Source organism: Oryctolagus cuniculus, chromosome 2 (assembly GCF_051225735.1).
Source record: "Oryctolagus cuniculus isolate XC-2025 breed Fujian yellow rabbit chromosome 2, ASM5122573v1, whole genome shotgun sequence".
NCBI lineage: Eukaryota > Metazoa > Chordata > Mammalia > Lagomorpha > Leporidae > Oryctolagus > Oryctolagus cuniculus.
This window is the reverse complement of record NC_142868.1, coordinates 137,594,224-137,620,778: the sequence shown is the minus strand read 5'-3', so window position 1 is coordinate 137,620,778 and position 26,555 is coordinate 137,594,224. Positions and strand designations below refer to the sequence as shown.

At 45.0% G+C, this 26,555-nt stretch overlaps 1 protein-coding gene and 1 long non-coding RNA gene across 2 annotated transcripts; one reads left to right on the top strand and one right to left on the bottom strand.

Moving 5' to 3' along the window:
* Positions 1-1,117: 1,117 nt before the first annotated feature.
* LOC138848593 (uncharacterized) lies at positions 1,118-5,688 on the bottom strand. Its single transcript, XR_011386597.2, has 2 exons — positions 5,301-5,688; positions 1,118-1,641 (listed from the first exon to the last, which is right to left on the bottom strand). It is a non-coding gene; the product is annotated as an uncharacterized LOC138848593 (long non-coding RNA).
* A 57-nt stretch (positions 5,689-5,745) lies between these two features.
* Positions 5,746-26,420, top strand: PCYOX1 (prenylcysteine oxidase 1). The gene is made up of 6 exons (XM_002709813.6): positions 5,746-5,996; positions 7,017-7,223; positions 8,545-8,719; positions 20,868-21,079; positions 21,362-21,514; positions 22,671-26,420. Exons 1-6 carry the CDS (start codon positions 5,885-5,887, stop codon positions 23,327-23,329), a joined length of 1,518 nt encoding a protein of 505 aa, XP_002709859.2. The 5' UTR covers positions 5,746-5,884; the 3' UTR covers positions 23,330-26,420.
* Positions 26,421-26,555: the final 135 nt, after the last annotated feature.

Sequence of the window (26,555 nt, the reverse complement as noted above, 5' to 3'; positions counted from 1 at the left end):
AACACTTTATACATAATTCCTTGTTTGATTTCACATTCTCTTATGTAGTATTTTCATGTAAGGATTCTTCAGAACAACATTTTTAATCTGTATGGATGTAGCCCTGTATATTTAACTATTCTTATCTTTAAAAATACATTGTTTCCTACATTTCGCCATTATCCATCATAGCACAGTGATCAGCTTTAAACAGCTTCCATTTCCTTAGGTTAAAAGTGAGCCTAGACTACTCTGTAAGGATTGTTTTCCACGAACACAGAAAATGTGGAGATTTATGCAGTCAGGTAAGTTTATCTTCTCTTCTCGTGCTTCTGAACTTCCTGTCTTTCCCAGGATAGAATAAATATCATTTAGACTATTGAGAATAAGGAAGAAACTAGATGTGAAGAAGAAAGAATACTTTCTTTCCAGGCAGTTTCAAAGAAGAATCAAAACATATGGAGCAATGGCAGAATTTAGGAGCTGACTACTGTCAAAGAAACAAAACAGGACACTGTAAAATGGTAATGATACAGAACAACCCCAAAAACTGGTTGGTGGAGTTGCTATAGAATCCCCAAAACTGGATCCACTTGCCCAACGTGCAGAAAGCCAATTACTGGCCCCAGGATGGTGAAAGAAAGCAATTTATTGCAAAGAGCAGAGCAAGGAGCCAGGCAGCCCTCAGTTGACTCCTGAGCTGCCCGAGGGGTTAGGAGTAAAGTTTCTTATAGGCTGAATCTGTGGCTGAGAAGTGCCAAGTTCTTAAATATAAGGAAGCAGGGAGAGTGGGAAGTATGATGCTCTAAAAACTGTACCTATACGAAATGCATGAAGTTTGTTCCCCTTATACGCATTTAAAAATTATTTAAAAAAATCTGAATCCTTTGCTCCAGAACAAAGCAGAAATGTCTTAGGTGTTCATTTGCTTCTCTCTGGGGAGCACTTGCCTAGTCATTGCCTTCAACTTCTGTGACATGAGACTGCCCTGGGCGCCTTCGTGGCTTCTTTTTAATTATTTATTTTTATATGTGATTAAGTAATCATAGATAAATTTTCTTAATTCATTCTGTCTTGTAAGTCAAATAAATATCTAGATCATACATCATATCAACATTTAATAAAACATATAAATTCATTTTGTTTTATTTTATTTTTTAAAAGAATTATTTTATTTATTTGAAAGAGGAATTACAGAGAAAAGTAGAGCCAGAGAGAGAGAGAGGTCTTCCATTCTGCTGGTTCACTCCCCAAATGACCGCAACAGCCAGAGCTGAGCTGATCCAAAGCCAGGAGCCAGGAGCCTCCTCCAGGTCTCCCACGGGGGTGCAGGAGCCCAAGGAGTTGGGCCATCTTCTAATGCTTTCCCAGGCCATAGCAGAGAGCTGGATTGGAAGAGGAGTAGCCAGGACTCATATGGGATGCCGGCGCTGCAGGCTGGGGCTTTAACCTGCTGCGCCACAGTGCCGGCGCCTATAAATTAAATTTTTTAACAAAGTGCAAGTTACTAGTTGGTCTGCAGCGTTCATGACCTTCCTTCGACTGGTCAGCGATATGGATCCTTTAGGGATTTTGATGCTGGCACGGTGAATTTCTGTTAGTTTGGAGGTTACAGGCAGCTGGTGCTTTTGTGCTCTGGGCTTGGAGTCCCTGGAAAAGAAACTTCAGGAAACAAGACCAGATATCAGGATGCAATCTATGACCTCATGAGTCTGATGATTAGAACCTTGCAGACTGCACCACACCCTCCATTCTGTGAATTAATGTTAAAAGAAAGTTGATTATCAAAAGCTGGGGTAGAAACCCTTTAAGCTAATGGAGGAAGGCTGGGAGGTCATGAAAGACAAAGGGCCTGATGGTATCTCACAGGGGCATTCAGGGCAGGGCTTAGGGGCTGGGTTTCAGTAGCAACAGACGTTAATCTGTAACATATTATCACAATAGGGAAAAAAAGTTCAGTGTGAACAGAAGTCTACTTCCCTGGGTACTGAGGCACCTGCACCTTTTAAAGGGAGAATGAGGGATTAGGGAAGGGGATGGGTAAGGGGCTCAGCAGGAGTCAGGAGGGTGAGAAGTTAGGATTAGAATTTGTGAAAGCTGTCTGGGTTTGTTAACTGGCTCTGAAGGCAATTTGTGATGTGACTCCCACAGAGGCTGGGAGACAGGAACCCTATCTTCAGATGCTGATTGGAACAGCTAAACACCTGGCAAGCCAAGAGTTTTCTCAAGCAGGTACTTTGGAAGAGGGTGCAATAGGGTCGACCTAGGGTTGCAGCTTGACGCTACTAGAACCTCTGTTCATGCTTTGTTCATTTGTACAGCTGAAGAAAGTTTAGAAGCACCTGGGTGGAGTTTGGTCAAGGAGAGAATCTTCAGTGTTAGGCTCCCTGGGAAATTGTTTTGCATAACACTCATAAGACTAAATATTTGTTATATATTACCTGGTAATTACACTTTAAAATTAGGTAACATTTCCCCCTCCCCTATGTTTTTTAAGCCTTTTTGAATCTTATTTGCACCAATATTTTGAAAGAGCAAGGGAGCAGAATTAAACAGCCTTCCATCCTCCCTGCCCTGGTGAGCTTTCTGAACTGTCTCTTCACTGCAGCAAACTCTTTCGCAAGGTTTTCCAAGGTTTTGATATCAGAAGTCAAAGTTCCCAAATATGAAACCTGGGTCAAGGTTTCTAAAGTAGCCCATTCCAATCAACCAACACATATTTATTGAATATCGATTGGACTTAGTGCACTGAGATATGGAGGTCATAATGCGGTTTGGAAAAAAAAGAAGCAAAATATACACAGTTGGTTTTTTCAGTTTGCAGTTCCTAGAAGTAGTGAAAGAGGTGACTTGTTCTTCCTATCTTTATGTTAGAAGTTTTTACTATCAGGGTAGGCATTGTACTGCAGCTGATGAAGCTGCCACTTGGGATACCAGGTCTTTCCTGCCCCTTCTGATCCAGGTTCCTACTAATGCACTTGAGAGGCAGCAGATAATAGTTCAAGTACTTGAGTCTCTGCCACCCTTGTAGGAGACCCAGATGGAGTTCCTGGCTCCTGGCTTCAGCCTGGCTCAGCTCCAGCTGTGGTGGGCATTTGGGGAGTGAACCAGGGCATGGAAGATCTTTCTGTTGCTCTGATTTTCAAATAAATAATGAATAGTGGCCAGCGCTGTGGCACACTAGTCTAAGGCCCCGCCTGCAGTGCCCGCATTCCATATGGGCATTGGTTTGAGTTCTGACTGCTTCTCTTCTGATCCAGCTCTCTGCTAGTGGCCAGGGAAAGCAGTGGAAGATGGCCCAAGTGCTGCACCTGCATGGCAGACCCGGAAGAAGCTCCTGGCTTCAAGCTTTGGATCGGCCCAGCTCTGGCTGTTGTAGCCATTTGGGGAGTGAACCAGCGAAGACCTTTCTCTCTGCGTCTCCCTCTCTGTGACTTTGTCTCTCAGGTAAATAAATAAAGTGTTTTTTAAAAAAGATTTATTTTTAAGTCAGAGTTACAGAGAGAAAGGGAGAGAGAGAGAGAGAGAGAGAGAGAGAGAGAGAGAGAGAAAGTCTCCTATCCATCCGCTGGTTCACTCCCCAAATGGCAACAACAGCCAGAGCTGAGCCTATCCCGATCTGAAGCCAGGAGCCAGGAGCTTCTTCTGGTCTCCCACGTGGGTGCAGGGGCCCAAGCACTTGGGCCATCTTCTACCGCTTTCCAAGGTCACAGCAGGGAGCTGGACTGGAAGTGGAGCAGCTGGGACTAGAACCGGTGGCTATATGGGATGCTGGCGCTTCAAATGGCGGCTTTACCTGCTACACAGGGCCGACCCCATAAATAAAATCTTCTTAAAAAAAGAAAAACCCTTTGTTTAAATGGACTTCTTGCTGTCTCTCAAACATGCCAGACATTCCTGAGCCTACAAAGTTTTTTCCCTAGGTACACATATGCTTTAGTTCAAATACCAGCTACTCAGTGAAGCTTACCCTGATCACCTATTTAAAATTGCAGCCCATTTCCCATTTCTTTCATTCCATTATATATATAACATCATTTACTCTTTTTTTTTTTTTTTTTTGACAGGCAGAGTGGACAGTGAGAGAGACAAGTCTTCCTTTTTTTCTGTTGGTTCACCCCACAATGGCCGCTGCGGCCGGTGCACTGCGCTGATCCGAAGGCAGGAGCCAGGTGCTTCTCCTGGTCTCCCATGCGGGTGCAGGGCCCAAGGACCTAGGCCATCCTCCACTGCCCTCCCAGGCCACAACAGAGAGCTGGACTGGAAGAGGAGCCCCGACCGGGACTAGAACCTGGTGTGCCGGCGCCACAGGCAGAGGATTAGCCTAGAGAGCCATGGCGCCGGCCATCATTTACTCATTTATTCTAATTATCACTTTTCTCCACTAAAATGTCAGTTTCTTTGTAGCAAATAAAAAAATGTTTTATTCACTGATTTTTCTTAAGCACCTAGACCATTGCCTGCCACCTAGAAGAAACCCAAATATTTGTCCAATGAATGATTTTTTTCGTATCCAACTTACTGTTCTTTATGCTTATATGCTAGTGTTATTTTTATTTTGGTTTTGGGGGGCCCAGGCTAAAACTGGCCCGTTTGAAGATTTGTTAACATATCATGTCTCTTTTTCTCCGGATATGTTGGCAAATCAGGTAAACAATTTAGTTTCAGCTTGATGTCATGGACTTCATGGGATCAACATGAATGACTCCATTTTGGTTTGATCTGTTGTGCCTGGTGCAGGAACTTTTCAATAAGCTCTATTTTAAACGTCTCATTAATTTTTGTCTTTTGGGGCTGGTGCTGTGGTGTAAGTGGGTAAAGCTGCCACCTGCAGTGCTGGCATCCTATATGGGTACCGGTTTGAGTCCCGGCTGCTTCACTTCTGATCCCGCTCTCTACTATGGCCTGGGAAACAGAAGATGGCCAAAGTCTTTGGACCCCTGCACCCGTGTGGGAGACCCGGAGGAAGCTCCTTGTTCCTGGCTTTGGATCGGTGCAGCTCCAGCTGTTGGGGCCATCTGGGGAGTGAACCAGCGGATAGAAAACCTCTTTCTCTCTCTCTCTCTGCCTCTCCTTCTCTCTCTGTGCAACTCTTTTACAAAATGAATAAATCTTAAAATTTTCTTAATCTTTTGCTGTTGCAAATTCATGTTCTGGTTTTAGGCAAACGGGAGAAGACAGAGTTTTCCTTGAATCTGTCTTCTTAACTGTCTTCACCTTGAACTAATCCTACGTCCTAGAGGCGCGTTTTGGGGGTGGCACGATTTGGTCTCCTGCAATATTCTACTTTTATTCGAGTCTGGCACTGCTATGCCACTTACTTCACAGGGAGCCGCCCCATCCCCAGGCTCCCTCATTCTTCTGTTCAGGGAGCACGAGATGCCCACTGGTCCTTGGGACACCGATTTCTCTCAGGCAATTGTCCGTTGGTCCTTTCTGACGGCGACTGGCTGCGGACATTCTCCGAGGAGGTATGACTATAGGGATAAGAGGGCAGGAGTGAAGAAAGGAGGTGTTTCACCCGGACCGAGAGGACCAGAGGCCGAGAGCCTTTGACGTCTTCGGGAGGAGGGTGGGCTTCGGGAAGGCGGGGTGGGCGCGGTGGGCTAGGGCCCGGGCAAGGGCGGGGTGGGGAAGAGCCAGGCTGGCTTGCGCCCGGCCGGGGCGGGGTTTCGGTGGACGAGGTTGGAGGACAGCGAGGTCCCGGGGGCGGAGCTGTCCAGGGGGCGGAGCTGTCCTGGGGCGGAGCTGTCCAGGGGGCGGAGCTGTCCTGGCGCGGAGCTGTCCTGGCGCGGAGCTGCCCTGGGGCGTGGCTGTTTGGAGGCGAGGCCGGCGGAGCGCGCAGACGCAGCGCGGCGGGAGCATTGCTGAGCGCAGGCGGCTGAGTGCGGTGCTCTCGGAGGCCATGGGGCGCGTCGCCGGGGAGCGGTTCCCGTCGTTGTTGGGGTTGTGGCTGCTGCTGTGCAGCTGGGGGTGCCCTGGGAACGCCGAACTGCGGGCCCCACCGGATAAGATCGGTAGGTGGGCGGGAGGAGCGTTGGAGCGCTCCCGTGCCGGGTGGCCGGCGCGTAGTGTGCCCAGGCCCCGCGGCGCGACTCAGGACGGGCCGAGTGGGCCGGGTTGGCGCGCAGCTCGCGCTCCTGCAGCTCACGCAGCGGCTTTCGGCCTCCCTGCTGACGGGAGCATTCCCTCCTGGGGCGCAAGGAGCCGCTGACATGAGGCATGGACAGGCGCCGAGCGTCCCCGAAGCCTCCCGTCTCAGACCCTGGGGCTCCGGAGAGGCGAAAACCCCTCAGCGCTCTCCTTTCCTGCGCTTTTGGGTGGCCAGTGTTCTGGCTGATCCTGGAGGGTCCAGCCGTGGACGCACATCTCAGGCGTGCGCAGGCACAGCGCGGGGAGCGTCCACACAGCTGGCCCTGTCCGCTTCCCTGTTGAGGCTGCAACCCCCTCCCCTTCCCCCATCCCCACTTTGCTGAGGTCTGCCCGCTAGCAGGGGCCCCTGCTTGCAGTTTCTCTGCCTAGGACTGCAGCTGCCAAAGGAATCTGTTTTTCCTCTAGGTTCGGTCGCCTTGGTTTTTTTACTCCTCGGTCCCTCTCCCTCTCCCATTTAAAGCTGTGTTCTTCGGGATCATTACCCTCTCTCCATTGACTCTCCAGCGAGAGAGAACAAAGCTAAGTAAAAATGGCGGTCCCTTTATGGAAGGTGTGTGTTGTAAAGGCCCAACACTACTCTTCCCATATATTGGGCACTAAGAAAGGTGCGCAGGCCAATCGGTGCCTCCACAAAGACCTATGAGAATCTGGGCATCCGGCCCGGAGGAAAAAAAAAATCTACAAAATCAAATTAACGTTAGTTTGTAAACCAGTCTGTGTTCAGCTTCTCAGCTTTCGTCTGGGCACAGAGTTTCTTCTCCCCCTTCCCTAAATTATTTTAGGTGATAGTTTCAGGTAACCTGTGTAACCTTTTGAAAACCACGCTAAAGCAAACACACAGCAGGTGGGAGAAGACCGCTGTTCCTTTTTGTTCCCCCTCACAGCCATCATCGGAGGAGGAATCGGTGGCACTTCAGCAGCCTATTACCTGCGGCAGAAATTTGGGAAAGATGTGAAGATTGACGTGTTCGAGAGAGGAGAGGTGGGGGGCCGTCTGGCCACCCTGAATGTGCAGGACCAAGAATACGAGGCGGGGGGTTCTGTCATCCATCCTTTAAATCTACACATGAAGCGTTTCGTCAAAGACCTGGGTGAGTGATTTTGGTCTCAGAGCGAAGCGGATTTTTGGGTGACCATGGTTTGAACCCGTGCAGCACTGGAACTTCACTGCCTTGGAAATGAAACGTGCACAGAGAAGTTGGTGAAACTGTTGGCTGCACTTTGCTGAGAGCAGCCGTTACTAGTGGCTTTCCTGTAATGGAACACTGGTTATCTGTATCTTCAGTTATCTGGAATTACAGCCATGAGACGGGGGTGGGGATGGCTGCTGTTTGTCAAGTCTTTTTTTTTTTTTTTTTTTAAAGATTTATTGATTTACTTGAAAGGCAGAGTTACACAGAGAGAGAGAGAGAGAACTGCTGATTCACTCCCCAAATGATCACAACCCCTGGAGCTGGCGTCCCAGTTGTGGGTGCAGACATGGACACCTGCCTGCTGTACTGCCAGCCCAGCGGCCGGGCAGGTCCTGGAGGAAGTCTTGGCAGGCTTCTGCAGGTCCTCTCCTCAGGGGACATTGTGTCATTCTGGCCTCTTCCCAGTTACCTGAAACAGCCAGTAGGCACAGCCAGCTTCCAGCCTCTGCCTCTTTTCCCGGCAGCAGCTCCTGCTTATTTTTAAAGATTTATTTATTTGAAAGGCAGAGTGACAGAGAGAGAAGGAGAGACAGAGAAAAGGATTTTTCCGTCTGCTGCTTCCTCTCCAAATGGCTACAACAGCTGGGGCTGGGTCAGGCTGAAGCAGGAGCCCGAACTCCATCCATGTCTCCCACGTGTTGGCAGGGGCCCAAGGAATTGGGCCATCTTCTGCTGCTTGCCCAGGCGCATTAGCAGGGAGCTGGACTGGAGTTGGAGCAGCCAGGACTCCGTCTGGCTCTCTGATATGGGATGCTGTTGCCAGTGTAATCTGGTGCACCACAATGCTAACTGCCCCCTAACCCCACCCCAAAGTGGCCAGTAGCGTCTTAGATCCTTGGTGATGCTTCGTGTGTTTCCGTGTCTTTCATAACCAGGAGCAACTCATGGCAGCAAGATTCATGGACATTTTTATGTTTTGACTGAATGCCATTGGTCCTCTGGCTTCTTCCTGTGACTTTTAAATCTTTTTGGACATTGTTAACAATAGCTAGTCTGATTTTGGTATAGCTGCATGATCATCTGACCCATCTTGGAGACAAGCTGCTTTTGGACAGTGTGGCGGGTGTCCGGTGTGTCTCACTGTTTGAAAGACAGCACTCCTGACCACTGGGGAAACCCCAAGTCCACTCCTTTCAGGGTGTCCCCGGGAGCTTCGGATTCCTTCTTTCACTGCATCGGCACAGAAACTCCTGACGTGGCCGCCCCTTCTGTGTTACAGGTCTCTCTACTGTCCAGGTGTCTAGTGGCCTGGTGGGAGTGTACGATGGAGAGGCTCTGGTTTTTGAGGAGAGCAGCTGGTTTATTATTAACATGATTAAACTCATTTGGCGCTATGGATTTCAGTCCCTCCGAATGCACATGTGGGTGGAAGACTTACTGGACAAGTTCATGAGGTAATGTTCCCCTGTCCGTTTAACTTAAGACCTGTTGGCTGGATGCGCTTCAGAAATTTTGGTTTCTTGGAACGGTGCTCTGCCTAATTGCAGCCCTGTCCGTGAGATGGTTAGGCACATGTTTTATGGAAAATACACAGACCATTTATCTACTTGGAAGTTGAAAGGACAGTTTATTTTTGTTTCTGAAATCTATTTTGCAAATGCTTCTTTAGTGTGGCCAGATGCTCTACAGATCCTAAGTCACTGAATACTCAGGACAATTTCTCAGGTAGGTCTTGTTACCAGTTTCTTTATACAGCAGTGGAAGATGGAGGTATCCAGAGATTTTTTGTTTGTTTTTTTTTGAAATTTTTGTTTTTATTTATCTAAAAGACAGAACTATTGAGGGAGAGGGAGAAGGAGAGGGAGAGGGACAGAGACAGACTGAGATCTTCCATTTGCAGATTTACTCCCCAGATGCTGGCAATAGCCTGGGCTGGGCCAGGAAAGAAGCCAGGAGCTTGAAACTAATTCCAGGGGCTGGTGCCGTGGGGTAGCGGGTAAAGCTGCCACCTGCAGTGCAGGCATCCCATATGGGCTCCAGTTTGTGTCCTGCCTGCTTCACTTCTGATCCAGCTCTCTGCTATAGCCTGGGAAAGCAGTGGAAGATGGCCCAAGTCCTTGGGCCCCTGCACCCATGTGGGAGTTTCAGAAGAAACTCCTGCCGCCTGGCTTTGGATTGGCCCAGCTCCGGCCATTGTGGCCATCTGGGGAGTGAACCATTGGATGCAAGACCCCTCTCTCTCTGCCTGTGCCTCTCTGTAACTCTGCCTTTCAAATTAATTAATTAATTAGTTGATTAAACAACAACAAAAAAGAAACTAATTCCAGTAGGGGTTGCAGGTACATTGCACTGACCGTCTGCCCCCAGCTTGTCACTTTTCAAGAAGGGAGGTCGTCTGTTGCCACGTGCTCAGCAGGCAGATCAAGTTCAGATGGCAGTGGGTGCAGCCCTGCGTGTGTGCATCATTTTTCTTTCCTGTGGCTTGTAGAGTAACTCTTACAAGTCAGAGCCCTTTGAGAAGTGAAGAAATTACTTTTGAAGAGAGCTCAGGTTATTACAGAACTGTGGAAAAGACACAGTATGAGTGGCTACACAGACTATACCATTTTTGATTTTAGAAACTTTCCCAAATGTTATGGAATCGTTGCCTTTCCATCTTTAATACTTTTATTCTACAGCACTGACCTTTCTGTTGCTAATGTTGCATCCTAAGTTCCTGTTTCTTTAAACACATCAAGGTAATGTCAATCTTGTAATGTGGTCATACTGTGAGATCGTTGGAGAGGAGGTGGGTGGGGTGGGTGTTCAGCCCGCCGGCAGCAGTTGTTCAGAGCAGTGAAGGCACTGCCAGACTGAGCTGTGGCCGCTGTCCTGAGCACCCAACTCAAGAGGTCTGTCCTGTGCCTGCCCCAGCAGGGAGTCTGCTTTCTGATTTCCTGCTGTACTGCTGGTCAGATGTCTTTAATATCAGCCCATGTTGGAGTTCATTCTGGAACATCACAAAAACCAGGTTTGGAAGCCAAAGAGGAATCTGGAACAGCTAATTCCTCTGCATTTCAGTTAAATAGTAGTGGTTTTATAACCCTGGCTACACATTAGAATCACATGGGGATCTTTTAAAAAAAAATATGAATGATGAGCCCCATCCCTAGAGATTTTGAGTTAATTATTCTGGGGTAGAGGTCTGGGCGTTGGTATTTTGAAAGGCCTGTCAAATGGATTTTTGCTTGCAGCCATTGTTAATAGCCACTGAATTAAAATATACCATTGGAAGATATTCATGAGTTTTTCTTTTTTTGAATGGTGTAGAAACCCAAAGGTTTTGATGAAAGGTTGTCTTCTCTTTGGGTGTAAGGGTTTACGAGACAGAGCCAGTCAGTTCCTTGAAAGTGGTGTGCATGAGCTTCTGTGGAAACCTGTGAAGGACTTGGCCAGCCTTGGGGAGGCAGAGTGTGCACAGCGTGAGTGGAGGCACACATGATAGTGGTAAGCCACACATTCAGAGAGCATTCAGGCCTGTGATAGGCAACTCCCGGGGCAGGCATTCACTCTTCTCTGCTGCCGGAGGTTCTTGGGTGGAAATTCTGCAGCCCCCGACATCCACGCTTGCCAGATTAATTTCCAGTTCTTTCCTTTTTTTAAAAAAAATATTTATTTTATTTATTTGAAAGAGTTACAGAGAGAGATAGAGATAGAGAGTCTTCTTTCCACTGGTTCGCTCCCCAGATGGTCACAATGGCCGAACTGAGCCGTTTCGAAGCCAGGAGCCAGGAGCTTCTTCCGGGTCTCCCACGTGGGTGCAGGGGCCCAAGCACTTGGGCCATCTTCTACTGCTTTCCCAGGCCACAGCAGAGAGCTGGATCAGAAGAAGAGCAGCCAGGACTAGAACTGGTGCCCATGTGGGATGCTGGCGCTTCAGGCCAGGGCTTTAACTTGCTGTGCCACAGCGCCGGCCCCAGTTTCCAGTTGTAAGCATTGATTTCTGCAGTTCTTCTGGTTGGGCGTCATCCTTTTTTTTTTTTTTTTTTTTTTTAAAGATTAATTTATTTGAGGCAGATTTACAGAGAGAGTGAGGGGGGGAGAGAGAGAGAGATATCGTCCATCCACTGGTTCATTCCCCAAATGGCCTCAATGACTGGAGCTGGGCAGGTCTGAAGCCAGGAGCTGAGAGCTTCATCCGTGTCTCCTGCATAGGTGACAGGGTCCCAAGCACTTGAGCCATCTTCCACTGCTTTCCCAGGGACATTAGCAGGGAGCTGGATAGGAAGCAGAGCAGCTGGGACTCGAACCAGTACCGTATGGGATGCTGGTGCCACAGGCAGTGGCTTTACTTGCTGTGCTACAGTGCCAGTCCCAACAGGTAAGATTCACAGTGAAAGGCTTCCTTCTAGCTAAAAGCACTGGTTTTATTCTTTTATTTAACAAATCCCGTCTGCTTGAACCCTATATGGCTTTAAAATATGTCGAGAATTTCACCCCTTCTCACCATTACCACTGCTGCCTGTGTGGCCCAAGCTGCTATTCCCTTTGTCTGGCTGTTGGTGTAGTTGTCTTCTGGGATGGACTGAACAGTGCTGCTCCTGCCCCACTTGCCCCAGCCGTCCACATCCTGATCCCCGGAGCCTGGGAATGTGCTGCTTTCCATGGGAAAGGGATTTTGCCAGTGGGCTTGGCTAAGATCTTGAGATGGGGAGACTATTTCTGCTTAAGGAGGTAGGCCCAGTGAAACCAGACGGTTCCTTGTAAGAGGAAGGCAGGAGGATCAGGGCGAGTGGGAGGTGTACTGATGGGAGCAGGAGGTGAGAGTCATGCTAGGAAGGGATGTGACTGTAGGAGCTGAGCGATGCAGGAGGCCTGAAGCAGCTGTAAGGGGCCAGAAAGCAAATTCTTCCCTCAGAGTTTCTGGAAGGAACCAGCCCTGCAGGCACCTGGATTTTAGTCCAGTGAACTTGACTTTGGACCTTGATCCCACAGAAACATCAGATAAGTTAAGTTTGTGGTCACTGGTTACAACAGCGGTGGGAAGGTAAATCCGCCTCCTAGGTTATTGCCCTTCACCTTTGTGCTACAACGGTCTTTGCAGGGTAGAAGCAAGTGTCATTATATCACAGCCTTTTGTTACCACAGTGAAATAGCTGAGGCAATGGACATGGTAAACAGAAAAGGTTTAGGCCGGCGCTGCGGCTCACTTGGCTAACCCTCCGCCTGCGGTGCCGGCACCCTGGGTTCTAGTTCCGGTCGGGGCGCCGGATTCTGTCCCGGTTGCTCCTCTTCCAGTCCAGCTCTCTGCTGTGGCCCGGGAAGGCAGTGGAGGATGGCCCAAGTGCTTGGGCCCTGCACCCACGTGGGAAACTAGGAGGAAGCACCTGACTCCTGACTTCAGATTGGTGCAGTGTGCCAGCCACGGCGGCCATTGGAGGGTGAACCAATGGCAAAGGAAGACCTTTCTCTCTCTCACTGTCTAACTCTGCCTGGCAGGAAAAAAAAAAAAAAGAAAAAAGAGAGAGAGAGAAAGTTTAGCTGAAGTCCAACATCAGACAGCCCCTTGGTTTGACCTCTGATGCAGGCCATGATGGCAGCAGTGCATTGTGTGCAGAGGAAGGATCACGTGGTGAGCCAGGCTGGAGAGAGGCTGGGTCCAGCTCAGGGCTTTGTAACCAACCACCTCTCTTTCAAGAACTGCATATTCCCTAGGCAACGCCGATGATCTGAGGGTCTCCCATGAGAGCCACCTCTTACACAGCACATTTAGATGAAGTTTCCACTCTCTGAGTATCATTAACTTATAGCCTTGGGGTTCAAATGTCCTTTGTTCCATATGCCTGTGTTTATGCTAGTACTATCCTGCTGTTTGACTACTGTAGCTTTGTAATATGTTTTGAAGCTAAAAGTATGAGGCCTCTAGCTTTGCTTTTCTTTTTCAAGTTTTGTGACTACTTGGGATCTTTTGAGATTTCATGAGTTTAAAGATTTTTCTCTTACTACAAAAGAATGCCAGTAAGATTTTGACAGAGATTGTTTTGAATCTGTAGATTGCTTTGGGTAGCATGAACTTTTTGATAATATTAAATTTTCCAGTCAATCCAGAGACATGGAATGTGTTTTGATTTTTTTGTGTCTTATTTAATTTCCTTTAGCAATATCTTGTAGTTTTCAGTGTACAAGTCCTTCACCAAGTTAATTAAGTTTATTCCTTAGTATTTTATTCTTTTTGATGCTGTTGGAAATGAGATTTTCTTAATTTCCATTTTATATTATTAATCGTTAATGTATAGTGCCTTTTCTAGGGTTTAATTTTAATTCTCATTTACTGCATATTTTTGAGTTATTTTATTACACTGAACATCTTGAAACATCTTTAAATATTAATTGTTAACAGTACAGATGGGACTGGCGCTGTGGCTTAGTAGGTTAAAGCCCTGGCCTGAAGTGCCGGCATCCCATATGAGCACCGGTTCAAGTCCTGGCTGCTCCACTTCCGATTCAGCTCCCTGATAATACACCTGGGAAAGCAGCGAGGATGGCCCAAGTCTTTGGGGCCCTGCACACATGTAGGGGACCCGGAAGAAGCTCCTGGCTCCTGGCTTCGGATCAGCTCAGCTCTGGCCGTAGCAGCCACTTGGGGAGTGAATCAGCGGATGGAAGATCTCTTTCTCTCTGTCGCTACCTCTCTCTGTAACTCTTTCAAATAAATAAAATAAATCTTAAAAAAAAAAAAAAAGTACACAATCCTAATTTTTAAGTTCATACCCACTGGTGTCAATGTATTTTTGTTTCCCCTTTCCTTTTGCTACTGTCATACAAATCACATCTGTATGCATTTTAAGCCTATTACCACAGTTTTAGAGGTATTGCTTTGTGTACTTGTTTTTTTAAATGAGATAGGAGAAGAAAAGAACTACAGACAAATATAGGGGCCTTTTAGGGATTGGTGCTATGGCATAGTGGGTAAAGCTGCCACTTCTGACCCAGCTCTCTGCTATGGTCTGGGAAAGCAGCGGAAGATGGCCCAATTTGCTTGGGCCCTGAACCCATATGGGAGACCTGAAAGAAGCTCCTGGCTCCTGGCTTCAGCCTGGCTCAGCTGTGGCTGTTATGGCCATTTGAGGGGTGAACCAGTGGATGGAAGACCTCTCTCTCTCTTTCTCTTTCTCTCTGCTTCTGCCTCTCCCTCTCTGACTCTGACTTTCAAATTAAATAAATAAATAAATCTTAAAAAAAGGCGCTGTTTACTGTCATTTAATCCATGTAGTTACTTCCATTGGTGCGATTTATTATTTCAGGTGGATTTGGGTTTCTGTCTAATGTTCTGTCTCAGCTGCAGGATTACTCTTATTGTTTCTTGTAGGGCAGGTGTGCTTGTGTGTAATTCTCTGCTGCTGTTTATCTGGGAATGCCTTCATCCTGTTGAACTTAGAAAGTTGTACTTGATCTAGGGCTCTTGCTAGACAGTCTTGGAGTTTTTTCTGTCGTACCTGTGTCAGGTCTGTGCTCTGATGTCACCTTAGTAAGGGTTTCTCTGACCACTCCACTTATTTTTTTTGGACAAACTTATTGAGAATTGCAGACTTGCCAACCCCATGCATTGCCAGTTTTCATTTCTCATTTATTTTTCTTAATTATTATTACAGTCATGTATTACTTAAGGACAGGATATATCCTGAAAGAGGTGTCCAGGGGATTTCACTAGAGTGAAATAGATATTTCATGGAGTATATATATTTATATTTTGACTGTCAAAAACCCATTTTATTTTTCCATTCTGTATAAATAAAAAGCAACCAATAAGCATATTTCCCTTACATTCAACTTCTATGACCAAATTTTCAGGAACTACTGAAAGACTTCAAGTACATGCTCTATAAAGAACAGTCTATAACTTCTGAATTATATACATTTTTGCTAAATATATTATACACATTTTTGTTTGGGATACTTTATAAACTAGCTACCTCTTGTAAACTATCTTCACTGTCTTTTTTTAAAATAAAATTAAAAATTTGAAGCTTCATGCAGACATGACATTTTAAATTCCTATGTTCCTGAACACATGCTAAGACTTAGGCAGGCCACCAGTGGGAAATTATAAAATATCCATCGTAACACACAAGTATGAATCACATTGGTAATTAGTAAGAAGTCAAAAACAAAGCTAAGAGCCAGTGCTTCTTTGAAAAGTTTCTGACATTTATTTACTTCTGGATAAAGGAATATGTGAGAGGAACCATCAGTTTAAACCTATTGTTAGTTTCTATTCTTCAAACTGCCTAAGAGTTCTTAGAATACATAAAAATTTTTTTTTGAATGCATTAGGAACAGTTTACCAATGTGTGTATCCCATCTACATTTTTTAATGGAATGTGTTAAAATCAAAGCATAATTCACCAGAAAGATAAATCAGAAAAAGAAAACAAACATTTGAATGGCATGTTATAATGACCTCGCCCCGACCGATTATCAATCATAGTAGTTAGCACACGCGACAGACTGAGAGATTAGATCTTGCACTATATACTTTAAAGTTTTGTCAGGCATGAGCCATTTTTAAATGTTTCTGTCAATCGCTTTTGTCTCCACACATTTATTTTTTATTTAAAACAAGAAACAGTTCTCTCTTCGCATGTTAATCAGTGCAAAGTACAACAAAGCAATCTCTGTAGAAGTTATTACAGTGATACTTTAGAAAGGCTTAATCCCAAAATGTGCTTAAAAGATGTCCAAGTCGTGAGAGTGATCAACCTCAGTGGCTTCCTCTGCTTCCAGCCTGGCTTCTCTGTGTCCCTCCTGGGACTTGTCAGTGGAGGCCAGTGCCTCATTTGTGTCACTTGCAAAAGTTTCTCGCGATATATCATCTTCCTCTTGCAAATTTAGACTTTTGATGGCCTGTTTCATCCTCTTCCCCAGTATCTGTTCTTCTTTTCCTAGCAGCTTTTTAATTTTCATTTTCTTTTTGATTTTCAGTGTAGAAAATGGCCTTAATTTGCGCCTCCCTTATACTCGGAGTATTTTTCAGAAAAACTCCATCTGGTGTCGGTCTTCGACTCCCATTCACTATAAAAAGGCCACCATTTTGTTCAACTTCAGCAGTTTCCATCAGCAGTTCAATTGTCTTTGTTTCGAATTATCCTCACTACTCGGGCTACCAGACCTTTCTTTGGTTCCTGTAACTGGCACTGGCAGCGGTCTGTCACTGGGCGCAGCCATCATGTGGGAGTCTGAGTCGGAAAGCTGCCCATCTTGCATGTCGCCCGCGTTCAGCGCCATCTTCCTGTGGCGCTCGCTCATGGAGTGTATTTGCACAAACCAGGATGGCTACAGTATCACGTGGGACCTGGGTCCTCCCTGTTGTGTATGAGGTCCATCCCTGATTGGAGTGTTGTTATGCAGCGCTGACTGTATTAGCATCCTCTTGCCTGTTCTGTAATTTGCCTGTATTTATTTAATTTTTACAGCCTGCTTCCTCTTCTAGAACACACGCTGCATGAGAGCAGGGATAGTTTTTCCTCTGTTGTGTTCTGTTTAGCACCTAGAACAGTGCCTGGGTCAAAGTTACTCCATAATATTTGCTGGCTGAATAATTGAATAAATAAGAAGTGTTATACCAATTTTGTTGGAAAAGAAAAAAGACTATAAGTAATTACACTGTAGCAGAAGCTACTAGTTATAATATATAGTTTTTAGTAATTAAAAAAAGTTACTTATTTATTTGAAAGGCAGAGTGACAGAGAGCAAATGAGAGAGAGAGAGAAATATTTTCCATCTACTGGTTTACTGTCCAAGTGGCCATAACAGCCAAGGCTGGGCCAGAGTGAAGCCAAGAGCCTGGAACTCCTGTTTCCCACCTAGGTGGCCGGGGACCAAGTACTTCGGCCATTTCCGCTGCTGTCTCAGGCACATTAGCATGAAACTGGATAGGAAATGGAGCAGCTAGGACTTGAACTGGCACTCAGATATGGAATGCTCTATCTGCTGTGCCATGGTACTGTCCCCTTTTTATTTATTTGAGAGGTAGGTGACAGAGAGGGATAGACAGAGATATTTCCATCTGCTGGTTCACTTCCCAGGTCTTTGCAACAGCCAGGACTGGGCCAGGCTGAAACCAGGAGCCAGGGACTCCATCTTGGTCTCCCATTGGTTGGCAGGAACCCAAGTGCTTGGGCCATCCTGTGCTGCCTCCCAGGTGCATTAGCAGAAAGCTGAATCAGAAGCGGGGCTTGAACCAGGCATTTCAACATGGGATGCTGGTTAGCCCACTGCACCACGAGGCCTACCCTGTAATACTTATTTTAATGCACTATATTGTGGAACAGTTATAATGCTCAATATTTATAATATCTATGTGATCTCATCTCACCCTTGCTTGGAAGGCTGGCTTGAGTGGGGTTGCAGCTCAGGCAGGGGGAGTGGGGAATACTTTTATTAATAGTATCATTGATAAGTTATTTAATTGGTTGTTATATTGTCATGTTGACCCTTAGCCAACTTCACTCCTCTTTCTTTCAAGATTTATTTGATAGAGTAACAGAAGGAGAGAGAGAGAGAGATATCTTCCATCCACTGGTTCACTCCCCAAATGGCCACAACAACCAGATGTGGGCCAGGCCAAAGCCAGGATGAGGGAGTCCATTCTGCTCTCCCACAAGGGTGCAGGGGCCTAAGCACTTGGGCCATTTTCTGCTCCCTTTGCAGGAATCTTAGCAGGAAGCTGGACAGGAAGTGAAGCACCCAAGACATCAACTGGGACTCTGATGTGGGGATGCCAGCGTTACAAGTGGCAGCTAACTCTGCCACCCCACAACATGATTCCCACACTTCATTTTATGAGATAGCTAATCTATTATTTTTCTAAATAACTCAGTGGTCCCATCCTGTTTTTTCTAAAACCCATATGATATGATTGGAAGGTGTTGTTTTAATTTGTCAATTTTGGCACTGATGTCTAATGAATTTTTCCCATAAAATTTAATCAACATTTTGTACACTACACTCTTAGCAGGTAAGGCTGAGTGATTATAATATCTTGTTTCCTAAGCATTGCAATTTATTTTGAAAGAAGAAACCTGATCTAAAAGTTTCTTGCTCTCGTGGTCGATGATGAGAAATGTTCTTTGGCACTTAGGTCTTCCCTTTGTTTCACCTGTCTGGCTGTGCCTATGCCTTAGTACCTGGGCCTAGCTCTGAAAGGAACCATGTGTTGTTTGTCATTGTACTACTTGTAACCTCAAAATTCATGTATTGGATTTACTGCATGCAATGATTTTTTTAAAAAAAAATATTTATTTTATTTATTTGAAAGCCAGAATTACAGAGAGCTAGCGAGAGAGGTCTTCCATCTGCTGGTTCACTCCCCAAATGACTGCAGTGACTAGAGCTGGGCCAGGCTGAAGCCAGGAGCCAGGAGCTTCTTCCAGGTCTCCCATGTGGGTACAGGGGCTCAAGGACTCAGGCCATCCTCTGCTGCTTTCCCAGGCACATTAGCAGGGAGCTGGATCGGAAGTGGAGCAGCCAGGACTTGAACCAACACCCATATGGGATGGCAGTGCCTGGGGCTTTAACCTGCTGCACCGCAGTGCTGGCCCCTGTATGCACTGCTTTATGTGAATGTTCTTTGAAATCCATAAGGGGCCAAGAAATGTCAAGTGATACTTTCCTAAAAATAAATAATATAAAGTAGTATCTAAGTGCTAAGTGGGTGGCGTTGATGCTAATTTTTTATGGGACCTTTAAGATGGAGACATCACTGTGGATGAGAAGTCTTATTAGGCAAGACTTGGCAGAGGAGATGGGACTCAGGTCCTCGAGGGAAGTGTAGATGTTCTGGGGTTGGGAAGGGGAAGGGTGTTCCGATTGGAGTGGAGAGTTTGTGCAGTGGGAGGAGACAATATGCAGAGCGTGTTTAGAGACCAGTGAGTCAGAGGCGTTTTAACATGGGATGCTAATGTCCCAAGTGACAGCTTAACCCACTACCACGAGTGCTTGTCTCAAGTAGAGGGTTACGAGCATGAGCACGTGTGTGTGTGTGTGGGGGGTGTATATGTATGTGTTGGGGGAGATTGAAGGCAGAGGGGGCACCTGCTGTGTGACCTTTACATTAGGACTTTTTTATTGAGTTTCTTTATTTGCAATTAGAACAAAGTAGTTAGACTTGATGAGTTTTGCTTTAAAAACTATGATGTACTTTTTTTTTTCTTTCCTTATGTCAAGCTAAATGATCTGGACTTAATTTTTTTTTATTTTTAAACTATTTATTTATTTATTTGAAAGGCAGAGTTACAGGACGAGAGGGAGAGACAGAGAGATCTTCCATCCACTGGTTCACTCCCCAGATGGCTGCAATGGCTAGACCTGGGTCAGGCTGAACCAGGAGTCTGGAACTCCATCCTGGTCTCTCACCTGGGTGGCAGGGGTCCAGGTATGTGTGTCATCTGCTGCTGCTTTCCCAGGTGCATTAGCAGGAAGCAAACAGCTGGGACTCACTGGTGCTCCCATGTGGGATGCTGGGATGCTGGAGTTGCAAGCGGTGGTTTAACCCTCTGTGCCCCAAGCACCGGCCCCTTGGACTTGGTTGAGTAAGCATCCATAAGCAAGACTTTTTGAATAAATGAATGTCAAGATAAAAGAAGTATTTTAAGATTTTGGAGAGGGTCAAAAGCATTTTAAGGGAAAGAAACTAGAAGCAGGTATTTATTTTATAGTTTGAGTATAACTTGTGACTGAAGATCAGGGAAGTAAGAATGGAGTAAAGAGAGAGGTGTTTGGGGCCAGTGCTGTGGCGTAAAGCAGCCACCTGCAGTGCTGGCATCCCGTATGGGTGCTGGTTTGAATCCCGACTGCTCCACTTCCGATCCAGCTCTCTGCTATGGCCTGGGAAAGCAGTAGAAGATGGCCCGAGTCCTTGGGCCTCTGCACCTGAGTGAGAAGACCCAGAAGAAGCTCCTAGCTCCTGGCTTCAGATTAGCGCAGCTCTGGCTGTTGTGGCCATCTGGGGAGTGAACCAGCGGATAGAAGTCCAGTATCTCTCTCTCTCTCTCTCTCTCTCTGCCTCTCCTTCTCTCTCTTTGTAACTCTTTCAAATAAATAAATAACTCTTTAACAAACAAAGGTGTTAGGAAAATGATAAAGCTTCCTACCAAGTGGGAAGAAGCAGAAGGAGCTGTGAGTTTGAAATGGAATGGTGACACATAGGACGTCTGGGGTAGTCAGTTATTTTTGGTGAGGCTAGGGGTTGCTTGAGGTCAAGCCTGGTGGAGAGAGACAATTTAATTTTAGACACGCCTAGGTGCTGCTGGAAGGTCTGAAGGAATGAGAACCAAACCTCTCAGCTTCTGCAAGGTGCTCCCAGAGGCCACATGCGTGCGGGAGGGGCGTGGTGTGTACTGTGGACCTGGATTTCCAGAGGAGGTGGAGGGCAGGGGTGGCCAGCAGCTTCGGGAGGAGCTGGGGAAGGCGGTGGCTGGGCTGCATCTCACGTGACAAACAGAAAGGCGTTGGAAGGAAACTCGGGCATCCGTTTGATTCTTATGATATGATTTCCCCGCTTTCTATCTCCCCTTTGCCCTGTCTCGTTTGGTGTGTAATGGCCATTTCTCTTCTATCCCAAAGGATCTACCGCTACCAATCTCATGACTATGCCTTCAGTAGTGTAGAAAAATTACTGCATGCCTTAGGAGGGGATGACTTCGCTGGATCGCTTAACCGAACCCTTCTCGAAACCTTGCAGAAAGCAGGCTTCTCTGAGAAGTTTCTCCATGAGCTGGTTGCTCCTGTCATGAGGACCAATTACGGCCAAAACTTGGACATCAACACCTTTGTGGGTAAGCCAGGGCTTGAAACGCTAATGAGCATTCGTCCACAGATGGGCTTGCCTGATGTGATGATGGCTCCTGACCTGAGGCCGTGGTTGGAAAGGCTACCTTTCTTGGAACCTTTGTTAGTCAAAGGGGCCTTAGCTCTCATTAGTTTACTGGTTTTCAGCAGGGGAGATTTTGCTCTCAAGGGCTGTTTGGCAAAGTCTGGAGACATTTGGAGCAAACGTAATTGGGAAGGGCTCTTACAGAATGAGAATTAAAATGTTTTTTGTTTCTTCTTGCTTTCAGGGGCGGTATCAATGGCTTGTACTGATTCTGGCCTTTGGGCAGTAGAAGGAGGCAACAAACTCGTTTGCTCAGGGCTCCTCCGGGCTTCCAAAAGCAACCTTATTTCTGGTTCAGTAATGTCCATAGAGGAGAAAACAAGAACAAAGCAGACAGGTGAGTTTGAATGTTATTTTTTTTTTTTATTTATTTTTTTGACAGAGAGAGTGGATAGTGAGATAAGAGAGACAGAGAGAAAGGTCTTCCTTTTTTGCCGTTGGTTCACCCTCCAATGGCTGCCGTGGCTGGTGCACCGCGCTGATCCAAAGCCAGGAGCCAGGTGCTTCTCCTGGTCTCCCATGGGGTGCAGGGCCCAAGCACTTGGGCCATCCTCCACTGCCTTCCCAGGCCACATCAGAGAGCTGGCCTGGAAGAGGGGCAACTGGGACAGAATCCGGTGCCCCGACCGGGACTAGAACCCGGTGTGCCGGCGCCGCAAGGCGGAGGATTAGCCTAGTGAGCCGCGGCGCCGGCCTGAATGTTATTGTTCTTAATAACCCTTCAGAAAATGATTGCTCAGGAGAGAAGCTTCTTTTCTGCAGTATCTCACTCGGTGCCACGATGATGGAACTAGATAAATTACGTATTCTGTGCCATGTAGAAATAACTCTAAATTTGCTCAAGTGCATTGGCATCACACTCTGGATTTAAAAATAATCTCGTCCTTAAAAGTAAGAATTGGGGCCAGTGGTGTGGTGCAGCGGGGTAAACGGCCACTTGTAGGGCCCGTTGTGTGGCAGTCAGTTAAAGCACCGTCTGTGACAGTGGCGTCCTGTATGGATGCTGTATCAGGTCCTGGCTGCTCTCTTCCTATCCAGCTTCCTGCAGGTGCTCCTGGGAAGACAGCAGAAGGTGGTCCAAGTACTTGGGTCCTTACCAGTCATGTGGGGGACCAGAGTGTAATTCTTGTTCCAGGCTTTGGCTTGGGCAAATTCAGCTGTTTTGGTCATTTGGAGAGTGAACCAGTAGATGGAAGGTTTCTTTCCCTGTCTCCCTGTCTCTGTCCGTCTGCCTTTCAAATAAATAAACAAATAAATACATAATAAATCTTGCAAAAAGGTAAAAATTCCGTATTTTGTACTTGACATTCTGAATAGGGAATTGGTCCCAATACATAATAGTGCATGAGACAGTTATTTTTAAGGGATAAAACTCCTTTAATTCCTCAGAATTGGCAACTATTAGGATGGTATAGAATTACTTTTAGAAAGTATAACATGTAGTACATTAGATAGAAACACTAAAGAAATGTATGCTTCCTTTTTCTCTGTAGGAAATCCCACAAAGATGTATGAAGTGGTCTACCAAACTGGATCTGAAACCCATTCCGACTTCTATGACATCATCTTGGTCGCTACTCCACTGAATAGAAATATGGCCAATATAACTTTTCTCAACTTTGATCCTCCAATTGAAGAATTCCATCAATACTATCAACCGATAGTGACAACTTTAGTTAAAGGGGAATTGAATTCAACTTTCTTTAGCTCTAGAGCCAAAGATAAGTTTGGCCTTTCTACAGTTTTAACCATGGATAATTTAGATTTATTCATTAACAGTGTTGGGATTACATCCTCTGTAAGAAACAAGGATGATCCTCAACCATCAACAGATGGGACACATGTTTGGAAGATCTTTTCCCGAGAGACTCTTACTAAAGCACAGATTTTAAAGCTCTTTTTGTCCTATGATTATGCTGTGAAGAAGTCGTGGCTTGCGTGTCCTCAGTACAAGCCCCCGGAGAAGTGCCCCTCCATCATCCTCCATGACAGACTTTATTACCTCAATGGCATCGAGTGGGCAGCCAGTGCCATGGAGATGAGTGCCATTGCAGCCCACAACGCCGCCCTCCTCGCCTATCACCGCTGGAATGGGCGCACAGACATGATCGACCAGGATGGCCTCTACGAGAAACTGAAAACAGAGCTATGAAGCAGTACTTTCTCCTTCCCAGTCCCAGTGCTTGTCGCTGGCAAGAGCGAGCAGTCTGAGCAGAGATGATGTGGAATCAGATATTTTGCCATTAACAAAAGTAATCCCTGTGACTCCTGAGAAAATTGAAGGTTTTAATTAAGTTTGAAGATAAAATTATTGCACTTCTGCCATCTCCCAATTTTTTTTTTCTTTCACTCTTAGCAGTATTTACTACATTTGTCTGCTTGGAAGAATCACCAGTAATTTGTTAAACACACAGACGCTCAAGCTCCCTAGGCATTCTGGTTCAGCACATCTGGGAGTGGGGACCTGGATTTTGATCAAAACCATGAAGAGTATTTTAAGCTGAGCACTTGAAGAACTTAAAGACATCTTGGGGACTCATTCATTGGGCTTCACAGTTGGATGTGATCTTCAGTCAGCTAAAACTGTTAAGAACTGGCATCTTAAACCTGGCTTGTAGTAATTTTTTGTGCCCATGCCTAAAGCTGACTTTCAGAAAGCTGTCTGTCTTTTGATTGTGAGCTGAAATTCAGAAGTCTCAGTAACGTAACCTTAAGATGTCATAGAATACTGATAGACACAACCACAGGTTTTGATTTACTGGATTGAGGATAGGCCCTGAGTGTTTTCATGTTCCTAACATAGCTGGAGTTGAGAGAAAGTACGTGGGGGTTAAATGTCTAAAAAGGGGTTTTAGTGCCTTATAAGTCCTAAGAAACTCAATCCATGATCAAAGCAGATTCATTTCACAAGGAGTGACTTCCCTTCAGTAGGAGTAATCTTGATAGTAAGGAACCGATCCAGAGGCGATTTAGGTAACTACAGAATAGTTGTCATTAGAGCAGGATATTCAGAACAACATCAGACTTGGCCAGATGCAGGATATGGTCAAAGTTGAAATGCCCCAAATAAATTAGAGTGTTCAGGGTGGGCAGTTGGTTGCTGAGATCTAAAGGCAGTGGCCCTGACCTTGGGTGCCCATTGGAATCACTGATAGGGCTTTCAAGTTTCCCAAATGATTCTAATATGCAAACTTGAGAACCACTTCTACATATACTGCACAAAGATTATGAGGGACTTTCACAGCCAATGGCTGAAGAGAACAAGTAAAAGCTAGTGTGTTCTAAAAATAACTGCAACCAAGTTCATGCATACTATTATTTTAAAAAGTCCTTTATCAGGGTGTGGCAGTACCAATGTTAACAAAATAGTGTAAGAGAACAATGGTTCTTAATAAAAATTTTCTTCCTTACTGCAGTTGTGAATATTAATATGCTGATAAAACTGCCAAGATTTATTTGATAGAGGTGGAGATTAAACTCATGGTTTGTCAAAAGATCAGCTTTTTTCTAATTTTATTCTTAAATATATTAAGAAGCATTTCTATTTTTTGCTTTTGTGGTTTTAATGGGAACAATTTGTAGAGCATTTAATACTGTATTATGTATATGATACAATAGTCCCCCTCTATCCAATGAGGACAGAAATTGTATATATAGTTTTCTCTATATATACACACCTAAGATAATTATAATTAATTATAATTAAGATTATTAATTATAATTAATTAATTTATAATTTAGGCACACACATAAGCAAATAAGAATAATGTAAGTTATTTAAAACTTAGGATTTATTTCCAGATTTTTCCATGTAATCTCTTCTTATGCTGTCAACTGCAGGTAACTGGAGAACAAAACCACAAATAGAGGGGAACTACTGTCAGTAATGGTAAATACTAATTAAATAATTTCTATCATTTGTAGACTTGTCTTATAGTGGGATATATTTTTACTTATGAGAATACCAACTTAAAATGTTACTGGCATTCTATTAACCTACTCCGATTAAATGTTCCAATAAGGTGTTTGATGTTGCTGTCTCAAAACCAAAACAGGTGGTCAATATATTAGGCATATTAGGTAGTATTATTGCAACTATAGTATTAAAAAGAATACTTTTCTACTAAGAAAAATACTATTGAGCCTGCTATGCTAGGCTTTTTAGGTAGATTCACATAACTGCAGTATTAAGCTAATTTTATTGGAAGAAAAACTTATTAGAGCTTGCTCCTCTGGACTGTACCTTATAGGATACTGGTAAAATGATGCGGAGGCTGAAAGCCAACTCGACTCCAGTTGTTTTCTGAGTAAGCATCAGAGACAGCTGGAGGGCTTATTGAAACATTGCTGGGCCCATCCCCAGAACTTGTTCATTCATTAGGTTACAAAAATTTGCATTTCTTTTAAGTTCCCAGGTGATGCTATAATTCTACAAATCACACTTGGAGAACCAGTTGTAGGATTCAGCTCTATCTATCTATCTATATGATTGCAAAAAAACAATCAGTATCAGTGAATAGTTAAAAGCACTCAAGATGGAAGAATAAAATGTGTATTGGATTTCACACCAACTCTCCTGTGACTTCTGATGCCTCTGTTTTGTTGTAAACATTTTCTGTCGACAGGAAATATTTCACATTTATACCCTTTCACTGTGTTCTGTGTAACCTACTGTACCCACTCACTTGTGTATGCTTTATTAGTTTTAAAGTGATTTTGGATTTGCAGGCTTTTTACCAAATCTCCGAAGTATAGGCCTTATTTGCTTGGCAGGTTTAAGATTAGGCTTGTAATATAACCATCTGTATATATATCATTTGACCTTGTGGGCCATGAAATGAGACTCATGAACTACTTGAATATATTGTGGACTGCATTCCCACTACCCTTCTTTACTCACGAAGAACCACAATACACTGGAATGTTTTTCTCTGGAATCCTATTTCTTCTCTTTTATTCAACTCTCCTTTCCCCACTTAATGATTATGTTCAAAATAAATGACAACATTACTTCCTGTGTTTTACGTTTGTTTTACTATCCTTGGAATATAGAGGTACAGGTTGAGCATCCCTAATCCAAAGTCTGAAATGTTCCAAAATGGAAATTAGTCTAATGCCAGAAGGGGAATATGCTACACCTAACCTGTATCTGGTCACAGTCAAAATGCAGGTACACTAAAATACTGTATAGGATTACCTTCAAGCTATTGTGCATTAAGAAATAAAAAATGAATTTTGCGTTATGACTTGAGTCCCATTTGTATGATATTACACACATACATATATGTGTATATATTTCAAAACCTGAAAAAATAAAACACGTGAAACACTTCTGATCCCAAGCATTTCAGATAAAGGACACCCAACCTGTACTTGGA